We start from the raw sequence: 15512 nt of genomic DNA, 5'->3' as shown, positions 1-15512 counted from the left end.
AATGTACAGTATAGGCCGAGGAAATTCTTTTCGCCCTGTAACTTAGTTCGCTTGCGGTATTATTTTCAATAAGTTGCAGGGCCGAATCTCTTTTAAATCACCCATATTTAAGACAAACCTGAAAAAATGCATTTTGGAGGTACTTCATTTTTGGGGGATATCTCTAGGAAATTTCATACCAAATTCTTTTAACTTTCCAGTCCTATAACGGTTTATATTTTTGAGAAGTATAATGGCAGATTCTTATTCTAACATATCTCGATTTAAACGTATATGACGGTAAATCGTGTAAGTATATAATTGTTGAAAAATAAGATCGTGGATCAATAGTAAGAGGTGTTAAAATTTAGTTGTTCTTACCGATTTTGTATATAACCAAATTTCGATTCGCCGAATTCGCTTTATATTCGCCAAATCCGTAGTACAAATATAATCGCGCTTGAGCGCACAATTATTGTAGTAATTTTCGCATCAAACAGAACGTACTATAAACAGTCACCCACGGGTGACGTCGGCAATTATCGCGCCAAATCATAGCGCGGATCAGCTGTGATCGTATGGATGGCCATTTTGGAATTCCGATCCCAACGTAATTTGCCCTTGTGAATAGTGAGATACCTGTTAACAGGTAAAAATTGGTAGAGCAGTGACCCTCCAATAGCGGCCCGTTTTTTCGTGAAAAAAAAAAGATTTTTTCTATTGGTTATAATATATTCACTCAGAAAGTGTTTTTCAAAATTATATATGTTCAATAATCAGAATGATAATATTATATTCTTAAATCTTGTTAATTATTCGTTGAATAAAAGAAATAGTTAATTATAAATAATATCTTCGTCTAATTAATATTTAACTACATTAAGAAAACCTGTATCAAACTTTAACGAAGGTAATTGTTTTTTTTTTTTTGTAACTCTTTAATGTGAACTCAGATCGTTGGAGCGGAGCTCAGAGCAGGAGCACGGAGCAGTGGAGTGATAAGGTTTACTCGGATTACCCAATACTTATAGAGCTCTACTGCTCCTCCGGATGATTTTATTATTATAAAATTATCGTCCTAAAATAAAATGAAATTATTATTTTGACATTTTGAACCACTGGAATTACTTGAACTTTGAATTATTTGAACACCGCTGAGTTTTAAATTTACTTTTTTGACAGAATAGGCAGATAATGAAAAACAATTTGTTGTCGGATTTTGTTTTATAGTATATATAGGTAAAGAAAATTATAAATAAAACCTTGTTTCAAAACTACTTACACATTATTTTTTTTTAACATTTTGTATACCTAGGTACCTATTAACACTTTTTACCCGGAGCGGAGCAAACCCCGTAGGAAGTGTTAGGTCCCGGAAAGGAGCAACTAAAAAAAACTCAGATAATAAAGCTCCAGTGACCTATTCCGGTTTTTATTTGTAAGAACTATTATTGATTGAGCCACCTACCTGACACTTTATACTGAGTTTAAATCACACTGACATTTATTTAAATTAGGTAGATAATCTATTTTGTACTCTGGGCTTCAGTTAACACCCTGAGCTTGTTAGAACACTGGAAGTTACAGTAGGCATAGGTAATGTTCAAAATCATCTTCAAAAGATATAGGTAGAGCTAAATGGATAAATAGCCTCAGAAAATATTGGTACATTGCCATCAACCATATAATACCTATATAGAAACTAATTGCTGTGAATAAATTATTGAAATGATTCTATACATTCGGATTTGGTTATTTTTATTTGATTGTATCCAAAAAGAAATGACGAATGTAAAAGCAAAGAGTATGAATCTTTTTGTACAACATTTGATAGCAGCATCCATTTCTCCAACCGATTTATGATGTTATCCATATTGACGTTGGCTGTTTGCAGACCTCTTATGAAGCAAGCGATTTTTAAATCAGTCTCAGACATTTTCCTGACTCCGCCTTCTCGGAATATTGCTTTGTCCATTTCCTTCAACATAAATGCTCTTTCGTACAACTTGCTGGTTATAGAAAATCTCACAGTGAGGCCATGTAATCGGTGCAGATTGACCTGAAGACAACAAAAACAAATTGATAAGCATCAACATAACTATGGTTAATATTCATGGTTGCGCGGGTAGAGAGCGATTGTCATCCTTCTTTCCCCACCCACCTCATAATGCCTTGGTTTTGTTTCAAGACAAGACGATAAGCAATCATGGGTCAAAGAACACCGTAATTGCAAACAACAGGCAGTTACATATACATAGCGGACGTGAGCGGGTTTCTGATAGCTTATCGTCGCTAGTAATTCAAATGAAAATACAGACAAATTCAGGAGTAACATCAAGTCACCTGTCGCGCGTGAATCAACTCGAGAGAACAGCGGTGTTCGTTGTCGCACCGCGTTATACAGAGTGATTCAATACATACAAATCATTCTCATCCATAAACTGTGTACCAAGTGATGCGAACAGGGTGACCCAAAACAAACTAGTGCGTGAGTGTATGACGCGGCACCCATGCCAGTGCGCGCCAGACCTCATCTCATCAAAAGTTCAGTGCCTGGTATTCTCGTACATCACCCCCCTCCCCTTTATCCGGAATCCACCCATCCAGCATCACCTTTAACAATAATTACAGTCCACTTGTGAAATGCTCATCCAATTCAGAATAATTTCATTGAGGAGCCGATGACTAAAAGCATACAAGTGCGTAAGTAAAAATATTGAGTACATAGGTAAGTACATCAATTTCAAAATTTAATAGCGATCGTAAATTTTAATTACTACATCATAATATTGTCCAAAGGCTCGTCTTACGTGGGCGAAGTTGCGCGAAGCGATGAGCGGCGCGCGCAACTCAAACGTTTTTGTATAAACGGGGATTCGGGTCTGGACATATTTGCGTGCGCGCCTGGCATAGCCCCTCAAATACCTAAATATTTAACTTATCAAATCACTCACCGCATGTTTGAACTGCATGTTTTGAATACTGAATGGGCCGTCACAGAAGAGAGATTTGCATGCAATCAATTGTTGTATGGATGGAGAAACTCCGTCATCAAGAGTTTGCAGGACTTTTTCCCATTCTAATTGTACATGATCGTCTTTGATAAACCTGGACCGCGTTTTCAAGTATTTCAATAAAGTCGTGTTTGCCAGGAGTCTGTAACTCAGAGAGGTAGAATTGAATTTTTTTTTTGCTCAGGTGTCCAAAAGTGGGAAGGTAAAAGTTTTTGCGGAAACATGTACCTAAAATACATAATAAAATAAATTACTTATTTATCCCACATAGACACCTTTATTAATAAAAAAAAATGTATGTAAGTATAGCTTGTGATTGCTCCACTGTTTTCAATTCTCTAGATTTTAATATAGGTATTATATGAGATTGGTTAATTTATTTCTCGAGATCTCAAAGTTTTCGGAAAATGTTGATAATACGACGTATAATTTAAAAAAAAATCCATCGACCGAGGGTAGGCCAGTACCAGTACAGAGGATTTTGAAATTAAATTCTAATTGATTTAAGTCTTAAAATATTTAATTTGAGTATTTTTTGCGATTCGGGTTTCGCATTTCAGCATCTTCAGACACCAATGGTAAGTGCACACTGACAACGATTGCAGTTTAAATTCCTGTTTATATTAACTACAACATAAGAAAGTAAAATCCTTATTACATAATTATTATTTAAGTATCTGGGCTGCGATCAGTGCGAACTAGTGACAATGGCTGCCTAGTTCGCGGCCAGCCTATGTGTAAGGCCTGAGTGGACAGAATTCGGCGGGGCGTGCGCAACTCAAACCACACTCGGGTCTTAGCGATAGTGCCCATAGAACGCGTCGAGCGGGCGAAGTCGGCGAATGAAGCGTTTATTCATAACCATAATCACACGTCTCTTGCCGCGCATTACCCTTCACCTATGTAATAAGCGGCCCAAGCAGCGCAAAGTAATTATTATTACAGCGTCTTTCATAACAAAGCAATAAAAATATTATATTATTTCGGGGCTTGTAATTAATATTTACGACGACATTATTCAACCAGCGAAATATAGGACACGGAATAAAATTAAGCAATGACTTCTCTGTTATTAAATAATGACTTCTCGCCCATCGAACAACGACGCTTCGAGCAGCGTGATTTTGGTAGCCGTGTTCAATGTATGGACTCCATTGTATTTTCTTTCATTCGTATCGCCGAGAAGCCAAAAACGATGATTCATGCGGCGGGCGGGGCACAAGGCATCGTCAAGTCCAGTGTGCGCTGGCGTATTTGATTACGTTGTATTTTCGATGATTTACGCGCCACTTGTAGAAATTTTGCGCGAGCGCCGCACTCGCTGCGTCAATGGGCTTTATGCCTTACACTTAAGATTTTCTGTCCCACGCTAGGTACTTATTTTTTTTAAATTTGTTATAATTGTAATATATTTCTTTGTTCGTAGCCCAGTTTGGCAGAAACTGATCTAGGTAGGTGATGCAATAGAGACGTAAATACATTTTGTGCATGCCAAATAGATGCTTCAAAAAGCAGAAATACGTCGCATGCACCCCAAGTTTACACATGCACCTAGATGCATGTCGATCCCACTTTTTACAAGTCATTCCTTAAAAACACACATTAAAAAATGAATTACTTACGCAACCGGAAATACAACATAATGTGCAAATGGGGCAGCTGATAATATCAATACGGGTGCTATTTTCAACATGTCTTTGGGCATTTGCTGGTAAAGTTCAATGTCTGCCCTTTTGAGAGACGAAAATCCCTCTTCCTTGCTCGTGCTGAGTACCAGGAGTCTCATTTTGAAGAATTTGTTAAAGTCTTGGTAGAAAGTTTTGATTCCGGAAGTGAAGACCCGATAGACCTGCATGGCGGACGGAAATCGTTTCTCCAGCATCTGTTCGTAGCGGTTCAGGTACTTTAAATAGCCGGTCATTATGTATCTTTGAAGTTTACTTTCTTTATTTTGGTCTGTTCTGTCCTTCCATGCAGCTGCAGTCGTGGACAGATATCTGATAATGAAATAAAATAATTTTGAATTTGGATCCCTTTCTCTCATTTTCTATCATATTAGTACCACTTACCTAATAGTTTGAACTAATATACGCATGTCTTTAAATAAATAAACATACCTAGTAGGTATAAGAACGATTTACAAATATTTGTATCAATATTTTTTTTGTATTCGCCACCAATCGAAACATAACTGGTATATGGCTGAAACAACTCTGGAAAAGGCATACATATAGCAGGACTACACGATATGATCCATGGTTTGAATCTCACGGCTCTCACAAAGATATTTAGAAAACCTAGTCAGGAAGATCGTCCAGTGAGTTCATCATTAGAATGCAGTTCCTCACACCCGAAGCGATCACGTTGCCAATAATGTATTGACAACCATACAAGTGTGGTCATATTCACGTGATTTTTCAATATTATAATTTAGCGATGCAGTTTCATATAAAAGCATTCAAATTTATTCAATGTGGACTGTCCAAATAACAGTTATTTTAATGGAAACGTTTGCAGATGACGTGGACTAGCATTGAATTTCAAACAATCGATTGTAAATTTGCATGGTGGCAAAAGCTTAAGAACCATTGAGTATAATTTGTTTGCAGACTTATGTATAAGTCTGAACTAGGCTTAATTGACTATAATTCTACATCAAATAAACGTTTCAGACTTGCACATATGCCTGCGGGGATAAACAATTGTTGTAATCTGTGTATTATTTAAACTAAAACACAATTTATGTAGTAGGTACTAGTTCTACTGTCAGTTCTGTCCCTCAGAAGCGACGAAACCGTTCTAAAATATTTAAAAAAAAGTGGAATAAGTACTATATTATTATAACAAATGGTGTTGGGCATTGCATCTTCTTGCCTACTTATCCTTTTGAAGCAGGCGCCATAACTCAATCCATCTTCATATTTTCAACACCTGAGTGCTCTCAGTTCAAATTATATAGCCTTCTTACTCATCGGTTCGTAGCAACAAATTATTTGATATATGACGTACAAGTTTAAATTTTATCATGTAGGATAACTACCGAAACAAATTAAATATAATATAATCTTGTACACAAAATTTGTGTAATAGAATATATCCTAAGATGTACATATCAACACGAGAGATCGTCTATGTACATGTTCAAGTGAGTAAGGTTATGTCAATATTAGATCCAATAATAATTTATTGAATATGAATATTTTTATATAATGGCATCAAGTCAACACAGCTCATAGATACTTACCTTTTAAATAAAAATGGTCTGGTTAGACAAACGCGAAACATATTTCTAACGATTATTATGCAGGTAGGTATATGAATTTAATTCAAATTATTAAAAAAACAAAGTTTTATGCTGCCCACTACAAACCACTGGACTGGAATGTCAAAAAAGTGCTGCCATCTTTTTGGCACCGAATTATTAATAATACGCGGTCCAAGAAGATAATAATTATTAATACCTACCTTATATATCGGCAAAAAAAAATGGTGTTTCTCACAAAACAAATAACGGAGAATTTGAGAAATTACATGGTTCTCTTTGCAGATTACCACTTTGCAGTGGACCACGTATTGTAATTCGATGCCAAAAAGATGGTAACACTGAAATAGGCTTTAGGACAGTGGTTGAAAACCTATGGAACGCATAATGCAGATGATTTTGCATGGCAGGCGTTTGAAGAGACAAATACCTATAATAATGTAAACATACAATTTCATAATATGTCGGTCCTAAGATTTTATGCGTCACATATAATATTATCGCAATAACCTCATTAGGCGGCGAGGAATGCCGCTACGCGAACCTTTAATAATTTTAATCGATTTGCAATGATCGAGAGGCAATTCTGATGTCAATTTGTGCGTAAATAACCAAACTAATTAATACATTATTTAACAAACCAATTTCATTTCTAACCACAATAAAAATGACTGTACCAAATAAGAAACAAAAAGTTGGTGAAGCTAGTACTTACCTAATAGTTATTTTGACATATTATAGTTTCAAAATTGGTGGACCAAAATTTATGGTGTAATTTTATTTTAAAAAGTGATATAGCTATTAATATGACGTGTGCTATGTTCTTTTAGTAGTATTTAGCCACAATATTATCATTTTTTTTAATAGAATTTTTAAACACTATTTTTCCACATAACAAGCGTCAACACGATTGAGTTGGTAGTTGAATCGTTCGTTGTAACATTAATTGATATTTTTATAGTCGATGATTAATAATTTTACGACGATCGTTGAATCTGGTTAGGTCTGCATGTTAGTGAATAGCCTTTAGCAACGTCAAAATGTTCGCCGGTCAGTTGTCTATGGTAAAAATATATATTGACACGTCAATATTATTTATGTTGTTGTCAATTGGCTAAATCAGCTGTAAAATGGATATTAAAATAGAGCCAGATGACTGTGAATCCTGTCCAGATGAACAGCCGCCGAGTGCATGTTGGTTTGACGTGCCAATACAACGTTCACTACCACATAATTACATCAAACAAGAACACGTAGACCAAGCTGACAACAGTTTTGAGGTTAGTTTGCCAAAAAAAATCCACAAAATTTATTGGATTTAACGGTAATAATTCATTCTTAGATCTAGCTCCAATACTGTCACGTTACGTATTGCGGAACACTTAATTAATTTTTTTAGCATGGCTGTTCTAACTTAATATAAATGAACTCCAAAATCAATAAAATAAGTGTGTGTACTTATGTACGCGCGTTAGAAGCTATACCTCTTTGGTGTAACAAAACATAAACAAAACTTGTGATAACCTAGATTCTTCGACTAGCTCTTAATTATCTTGTAAAATGACACACTCAAGAAAATGGACTGCTTATTGGAACGCCGTTGGTTTATTTCTATACACTTTAACTTATATTACTAAATTATCTAATTATTTATTGTTGTTTTTATTTTTAAAGTAACAACTGCCACTATGACGTTTAATAGTTTGTTTACGTAAGGAATTGCAAATGGCCGACAGTAATAAATTCGCTGTCTATTCAACTGAACAATTCAAAACTATAATATTATACTGTATAATCGTCACGATTGCATTATCATACTCTGTCGTAAAGAGCAGTGCGCGTTCGGCTGATAACCGAACAATCGTGGTTCGAATCCAATCTATTGCGTTTATTTTTCGTATGAAAAAATAAATCATGGGTTACACGTCACACGCCAATAAATACACTCTGGTCTGATTTCCCAAACGCGCCAAAAGAAGTATAACTTCACAAAGTGATAAATATTATATAACCTATGTCGTATATTGGAGGTTGATTATCCCGGGAAGTTCTTAAGATCGGATTCTTTCGGTTTCCGTAACGTTAGCGTCAATTTATACAGCACTGCACGCGGCATTGTTAAGTGAGTATCTATTTTTTTTACAGAACAATGCAGTCGACATCTCCCATATCAAGATCGAAACTGATCTACCACAAAACATCCGCCATGAGCGACTTATTGACGATACGTTTCCAAAAGAATGTGACATTAAATACACCGGTGGATGTTCCTATTCTCAAAACAAACCAGTAAGTCAGGGTTATATTACTATCAGCCAAAATTAATCAACTGCTAAATCAAGGTATAATATATTTTCTTACAATTGTTAACCGGAAACCAGCTGTGTTTACCAGATCGTTTAGACACACATATTTATTTTGTTCTTCCCGGACATTAAATGACTATTCGAGATAACCATGTTAACTCCTGACCATCACACCAGTCAATTTTTGTCAGGCCACGGTGGGTTCGCTGCCAAACTTAATGTGCCGATATAAGCAGGTGCAAACCACATCCTCTGGGAATGTCCGAGAATGTGCTGTGAGAGGGAAGAGTTACTCGAGTCGGTCCAACCAGCTGTTGGGCTCATCGGGCCGTCCGACCTCGTCGCCACAAAGGCGTGAAGATCTCTTCAAATAATTTTTGCTGTCCGTGTGATTAGCTTCGTTTTTTTGTTGTTAATCTCCTTGTGCCTTTTCTCTCCCCTGCACTTTGCAATAGAGGAAAATCAGTAAACTGCTTGTCAAAGCTCAACGACCTCAGTCTCGGGTAACTGCTCCTGGGATATTAGCAGGCGTTAAAAAATGTATAGATGCTTCACTTCAAACGCAGTGCCTAGTGATACGCTCGATTAATACCGAGTGTGTTGCGGGGTGGGTTTGGCTTGGAGGGCGTGTTTGTGTTATTCGTTTAGAATGCTACTTAGTTGTATTAATGTGGTAGCCAGACGATGGGATCTAGGCTGGTGGGCATGGCGAGGTATTAATGAGGCGAGTAATGAGGTCTTTTTTTATCAAGGTCCAAATTTGGACGCTGTACGATTTTCTATGGTGGCGTCTTTAGAGCTTAGCAATAATTAACTTTAAACCTTTATTGGAAAATAATAACGTAGAACTAGCCTATTGAATATGAATGGCTTGCACTTAGACATAACCTTCTTAATTGGGTTACATGTAAGTTGTACGTAAAGCATTTCATATTGGCACAGTTCGCCGTGAGCTTTCTATTGGATAGAGATGACCGTATACTATACGGTCTCAAACTTTATTTGATTCAATAATAACATTAATTCATTTTTCATAGCTGATTTTGGCAAAATTCGCGAATTCAATAATAAAAACTTAACCTAACCTAACAAATAATGCAGTATATCGGCTTTTTTCAACAATTGTTTGCTGCTGACTTCTTGTAAAGTGTAAACCGACAAGAACCGTGTTTTATTTAGACATGAATTTTATGTCAGTACTATACAAACAAAGAGGTTGGAAGGTCTTTAATATGGGGCCATATATTTGCAAAACAACATTTCACGGTGAAGTGGTATACGGCGAACTGCATACGCACATGTTTCCGGACACGTTTTATTAGTAATAGATTTTTGAGTTTTCACGTTTCGGACGCGTTGCAGATGCCATTACCAAGAGATAATAATCAGATAAACTTTATTAAATCACTTGTAAAGAATATGTTCTTTTTTAGTTACACCTGTATCATGATAGCAGCGCTCCAAATGAAGAAGTTTACGAACCGGAGCGCTCGACAATTTTCTGAAGATAACATAGTTATAATATTGTATATGTAGTTGATAATATTAAGTGTGTTAGATGTTTTTGTTATATGGCCTATCTAGCTCAAACGGTCACATTATTTTTTCCACGAGACGGAGCGATAATTTTATCGATTTTACGAACCGGAACGCTCTCAAATCATTTCGAGTCCTGCATAATATCCAATAATGTTTGTCTTGTAAACCAAACGATAAATATTTGAAAACATTCAAATGATATTGGTATACCTTGCGTTTTATAGTCTGGCCGTTATTAAGTCGTAAATAAAAGCAGGCTTCAAATTCTTGGTCAATATATTCTGGTGGATTTCCATGGAGCACATGCTCCGTTAAAAAGTACAGATAGCTTAGTTTAAAAAAATCATAAAGGGGCCTGCATATTTGCTAGCGTCTCAGACTTCTACGTAACTAAAATCGCCACTGTTTGAGCGTAGTTTTAGTTGAGTACTCTAATACTTTGTAGATGCTGGGTAACATTTGCGTATATTTTGAGATTAAAAGGGGACTGTATTCTAAATGTGATTAAGGGCGGCACTATAGGGTCGTCACTGATTCATGCTCCTTTTGTATAGAATATGTTTTCTATAAAGTTTTCGTCCAATTACAACGTTTTTCTTAGCTCGTATTCTTATTATTTGTCCGGTACAAATTTTGCAATCGATTTTTAACTAACTTCCCGACTAGCTAGACATTTGAAACTTTAAAAATATATCAAAACACGATCCCAATCCATTTTCTTAATACTTTTAGCCATTTTTAAGTAGAATTGAATTCATTTTCAGTAATTCTGTTTTGTATGAAAATTTATTTCGACACCATTACTGGTTGCTAGGGATCTGGGGTCCTAGCAACCAAATTATTAATATATACGTGCGTTACTATGGAAATGAATATGACATGTCAAGTAAAAAAAATTTGGTCGTTTAGTTTATATGGTTCAACAGAATTTAAAAAACGTTGTATATAAAGAGTTCTTTTTATCTTGTAATTATTTTTAAATTATTTTATAGGACATGAAGATCAACGTGTGTTCAGTTATTGAGAAAACGATTTTGAAATTATCCGAACATGATCTACTGTTGCCACGTAGTAAAGTCAAAGTTGAACTGCAAAATATTGAAAAAGAATGTCATTTAGAAGCTGTTATTGAAATATAAAAAACTATCATGTATAAACGGAATTTCGTTTGTACTGTCTGATTTAAACACTACACATCGTCAGACATATTGACAATTCACAATACCTTATATAGACAATCAGAATTTTGTAATATCATTACTTTCAATACATCAAACTTTTATTCTTTTATTAATAATATTGTTATTTTCAGAAGCGTGACTATGCTCTAATCACTATAAAGTCTGAGAAAGATAATGAGGGAATTGTCATCAAAGAAGAAATTGTTGACAACGAAATCCGCCAAATCGATAATGAGAGTCCGCAACCTTGCTGCTCCGATCCACAATACAGGCCATTAGATCAGGTACATTAATTATAAAGGTTGTTTTTTTAAACCGTTTTAATTCGTCAAATCGTCGTGTGGCTGATAGTGTCATCCAGCTTAAAACAAATCACCTCCGACTAATGTCAATCATAATTTCAAAAAAATATCGTTGAATGTGGTTTGGTAACGATTTCCACCGACCTTACCTTGGAAGAAATTTATTCCGATGTCGCCAGAACAAAAAACAAACCTAACGATGCATTTTTGTCAAGTTATACAATCTAATTGAGTCTGTAGGGCATCTTCTGGATTGGTCTCGCTCATGCTGATATGTGTGTTGTCTCACTCCATATTGAGGATTTTTCCTTATTGACTGACCAATTTTGCAATACGTAATTTTGCAATAGAATACAAATACTTATTTATGTGCAAATCGATGACTGAGATCAACGTTAAATAGGAGAATTTGGTAGCGTTGATCAAGCGTGAGTTTTCATGATGATAAGAATTAAATTGTAAAAAAATGGGCGCAGTCAGTTAACTTATTTGTTAGGTCTATTTTATCAAAAAAAAAAAACTCAAATTAGTTACAACTTCTAGCTCTCAAAACACATAGGTAGTACTGTTATTAGGTAGTAGACAACATTTTGAAACCGTCATTCGACTCTCAGATTCTGTACAGTTGCGACTCTTGGTTGGTTAATTTACGACTGTGCCCCGTTTTATTCTTCAGATAAATTTGTAGGTCTGTACCTATTGTTGCAATATTAGGGATAGCAATCATATTTTATCTATTTTAAAGGTGTTGAATTGAATATACCAAAATTATTGTTTTTATAGATTTCTACCCAGCAATGTTTCACGGAAAATCAAAGTAAACTACTGGACATCGTTGAAAAAGTTGCGGTTGACAATTACTTGGTCAAGAACAAAATACCACATGCAACAAATAAAATCAAAAATAGGACGATACAGCATTCAGAGATAGCTATAGATCACAACACTACTTGCATGGAGTCACATACTGGCGAAAAACCGCATCAGTGCGATGTGTGTTTTAAATTTTTTTTGGAAATTGGTACTCTGAAAGCACATAAAATGACACATACTGGTGAAAAACCACATCAATGTGATGTGTGTTTTAAAAGCTTTCTGCAAATTCATCGTCTCAAAAAACATAAATTGGTACATAGTGGTGATAAACCACATCAATGCGATGTATGTTTTAAAAACTTTCTGCGAACTGGTGATCTCAAAATACATAAAATGACGCATACTGGTGAAAAACCACATCAATGCGATGTATGTTTTAAAAACTTTCTGCGAATTGATGGACTCAAACAACATAAAGTGACACATACTGGTGAAAAACCACATCAATGCGACGTGTGTTTCAAAGCCTTTCCGCGAAGTGGTGACCTCAGAAAACATAAAATGACGCATACCGGTGAAAAACCACATCAATGCGATGTGTGTTTTAAATTTTTTTTGGAAATTGGTTCTCTGAAAAAACATAAAATGACACATACTGGTGAAAAAACTCATCAATGCGATGAGTGTTTTAAAAACTTTCTGCGATTTAGTGAACTCAAGAGACATAAAATGACACATACTGGTGAAAAACCACACCAATGTGATGTGTGTTTTAAAAGCTTTCTGCAAATTCATTGTCTCAAAAAACATAAAATGATACATAGTGGAGAAAAACCACATCAATGTGATGTGTGTTTTAAGAAATTTCTGGAAATTCGTAATTTAAACGCACATAAACTTAATCATACTGGTGAAAAACCACATCAATGCGATGTATGTTTTAAAAAATTTCAGGTAATTGATGGTCTCAAAAAACATAAAATGATACATAGTGGAGAAGAACCATATCAATGTGATGTGTGTTTAAAGAAATTTCTGCAAATTGGTAATTTTAAAGCACATAAACTGACTCATACTGGTGTAAAACCACATCAATGCGATGTGTGTTTTAAAAAATTTCAACAAAATGGTAATCTCAAAAAACATAAAAAGATACATGATGGTGAAAAACCACATGAATGTGACGTGTGTTTCAAGAAATTTCTGCAAATTGTTCATCTCAAAGAACATAAAATGACCCATTCTGGTGAAAAATCTCATCAATGCGACGTGTGTTTTAAAAACTTCCTGCGAATAAGTGAACTCAAGAAACATAAAATGATACATCCTGGTAAAAACCTACATTGAACGACGTGTGTTTTAAAAACGGTTTGCTAATTGCTGATCTCAAATAATATAAAACTAACAAATACCAGTGATAAACCTGGGTGTTTGTGATTGTTTCATTTAAAATCCTAACTTAACTATAATATAACATTCCGATTTAATTTAGTTCTAATCAAGACATCTTTAGACATGTCGGATGATATTAAGATACAATGCCACCCCACACACAAATATTTAAGCTAAATCGTGACGATTGTAGTGTTGTTAGGCGATATTATTAATTAGGAGCGCTTTTGGTTCAGGAAAGCAGGTTATCATTTCTTTTGTCATTTTATCATCTGCAATCCCTGGATAATTGACTGGTTTATCCTGTTTTCTGTTCAAGAAATAAGGATACTACCTACCAAGTTATCTGAAAAGATCTTGCATAGTGGCTGTGATGAATCTCGGTGAGATCGTGTCGCCTCCACATTATCTTATAACAATGTGACTATCACGAGTACCTACATCTGGTGAAATAATTGTGGATAGTGCAAAGCACTCAAAAGGTAATTTCCACATAATGTAGTGATACACCCCTGGGCGTTGGTCGTATACTGACGTTTACCCTAGAATATTTAAACGGCCTAAACATGTAAGGAACCTGATCCAATATCACTTGGATAAAAGAACCGTATGCTCAAATTCCTTGGTTAAGTAAAATGATTATTTTAAGTCCCATGTTTTCAAGCTGTCTTTGTAAGACGTGGATGCGAAATCCTGTTAAGGCGGTGTGAAAGGTGAAGAATGAGATCAGACTTTTCTTCAATATGTATAATAATAAACATTAATGTTATATAAAAACGATTAAAGATGTTAGTATTAAAAATAAAACATGTACTTAGCACGTAAGATTTCATAAATAATAATGATAGTGTGTGGGAAAGAGAAGTGGTTGACAGAAAATGTATAATGGTTTCATATTAGTATAAAGTTTTAAATATTAATTTTATACGAAATGTTAGATTTAGATTTTCACACCTTGTATTGTAACATTATAATACGTTTAGTCATAAGAATTAAGAGTTATAAGAATTTCGAAAAAGGAAATTCTTTTCGACCTGTAACTTCAGTTGCGGTATTATTTTCAATAAGTTGCAGGGTCGAATCTTCTTTAAATCAACCACCTTCGAGACAAACTTCAAAAAATGGATTTTGGAGTTGCCTAATTTTGCGGGGAAAATCTCTAGGAAATTTCATACAAAATTCTTTCAACTTTCAAGACCTGTAACTTAGTCCGCTTTCAATATTTTTTAGAAGATTATTAGCAGATTCTCATAAAATTCATTTGTCTTTAAGGTAAACCCAGAAAAATACGATTAGGAAATAATTATTTTGGAGGGGGGGTGGACAAAATTTTGTAAAATTCTTTCCATCGACTCATACTAAGAGCCAAGTCTCCAGCTCGAGTGAATGTAAGGGATTAATCCAATAATCAGACCGCCTATTGTTCTCGATTTTTTCTAACACATTTCGATTTACACGTATATGGCGGGAAATGGTTTGAGTATATTATAATTTTAGAAAAATAAGAACGTAAACCAACAGTGAGAGGTGTTAGAATTTAGTTATACTTGCTGATTTTATATAAAACTTCATATATTTGCCAAATCTTTAGTAGAAAAATAATCGCGCTTTAACTATCAATTACTGTAGTAATGTTCGCGCTAAATTATCGAATAAATAAAAATATTACTCGAATCAACTGTGTTCGTGCGGACGGTCATTTTGGAATTCCGATCCGAACG

The 15512-nt window shown here is 35.0% G+C and overlaps 2 protein-coding genes across 4 annotated transcripts; one reads left to right on the top strand and one right to left on the bottom strand.

The window, feature by feature from the left end:
• Nucleotides 1-1190: 1190 nt before the first annotated feature.
• Nucleotides 1191-7232, bottom strand: LOC147076831 (LETM1 domain-containing protein 1-like). Of its 3 annotated transcripts, XR_015069373.1 has the most exons (5): nt 6238-6377; nt 4616-4990; nt 2934-3135; nt 2401-2592; nt 1191-2038 (listed from the first exon to the last, which is right to left on the bottom strand). XR_015069373.1 is itself a non-coding variant. In XM_085940511.1 (4 exons), exons 1-4 carry the CDS (start codon nt 6276-6278, stop codon nt 1700-1702), a joined length of 957 nt encoding a protein of 318 aa, XP_085796637.1. In that variant the 5' UTR covers nt 6279-6377; the 3' UTR covers nt 1191-1699. The 3 variants fall into 3 exon arrangements, 2 of the variants coding, with proteins under 2 accessions (XP_085796637.1, XP_085796638.1); XM_085940511.1 differs by lacking the exon at nt 2401-2592; XM_085940512.1 differs by lacking the exons at nt 2401-2592; nt 6238-6377 and adding an exon at nt 6971-7232 and having other exon boundaries at nt 1255-2038.
• Nucleotides 7233-7311: 79 nt separating this feature from the next.
• LOC147076830 (uncharacterized) lies at nt 7312-14020 on the top strand. Its single transcript, XM_085940502.1, has 4 exons — nt 7312-7535; nt 8401-8544; nt 11413-11565; nt 12367-14020. Exons 1-4 carry the CDS (start codon nt 7386-7388, stop codon nt 13744-13746), a joined length of 1827 nt encoding a protein of 608 aa, XP_085796628.1. The 5' UTR covers nt 7312-7385; the 3' UTR covers nt 13747-14020.
• The last annotated feature ends 1492 nt before the right edge of the window (nt 14021-15512 follow it).

This window comes from Rhyacophila brunnea, unplaced genomic scaffold, assembly GCF_057557595.1.
Source record: "Rhyacophila brunnea isolate RB1 unplaced genomic scaffold, BYU_Rbru_1.0 scaffold_13, whole genome shotgun sequence".
Lineage (NCBI taxonomy): Eukaryota > Metazoa > Arthropoda > Insecta > Trichoptera > Rhyacophilidae > Rhyacophila > Rhyacophila brunnea.
Note: the sequence above shows the minus strand (reverse complement) of the source record. Positions and strands in the feature narration are given on the sequence as shown.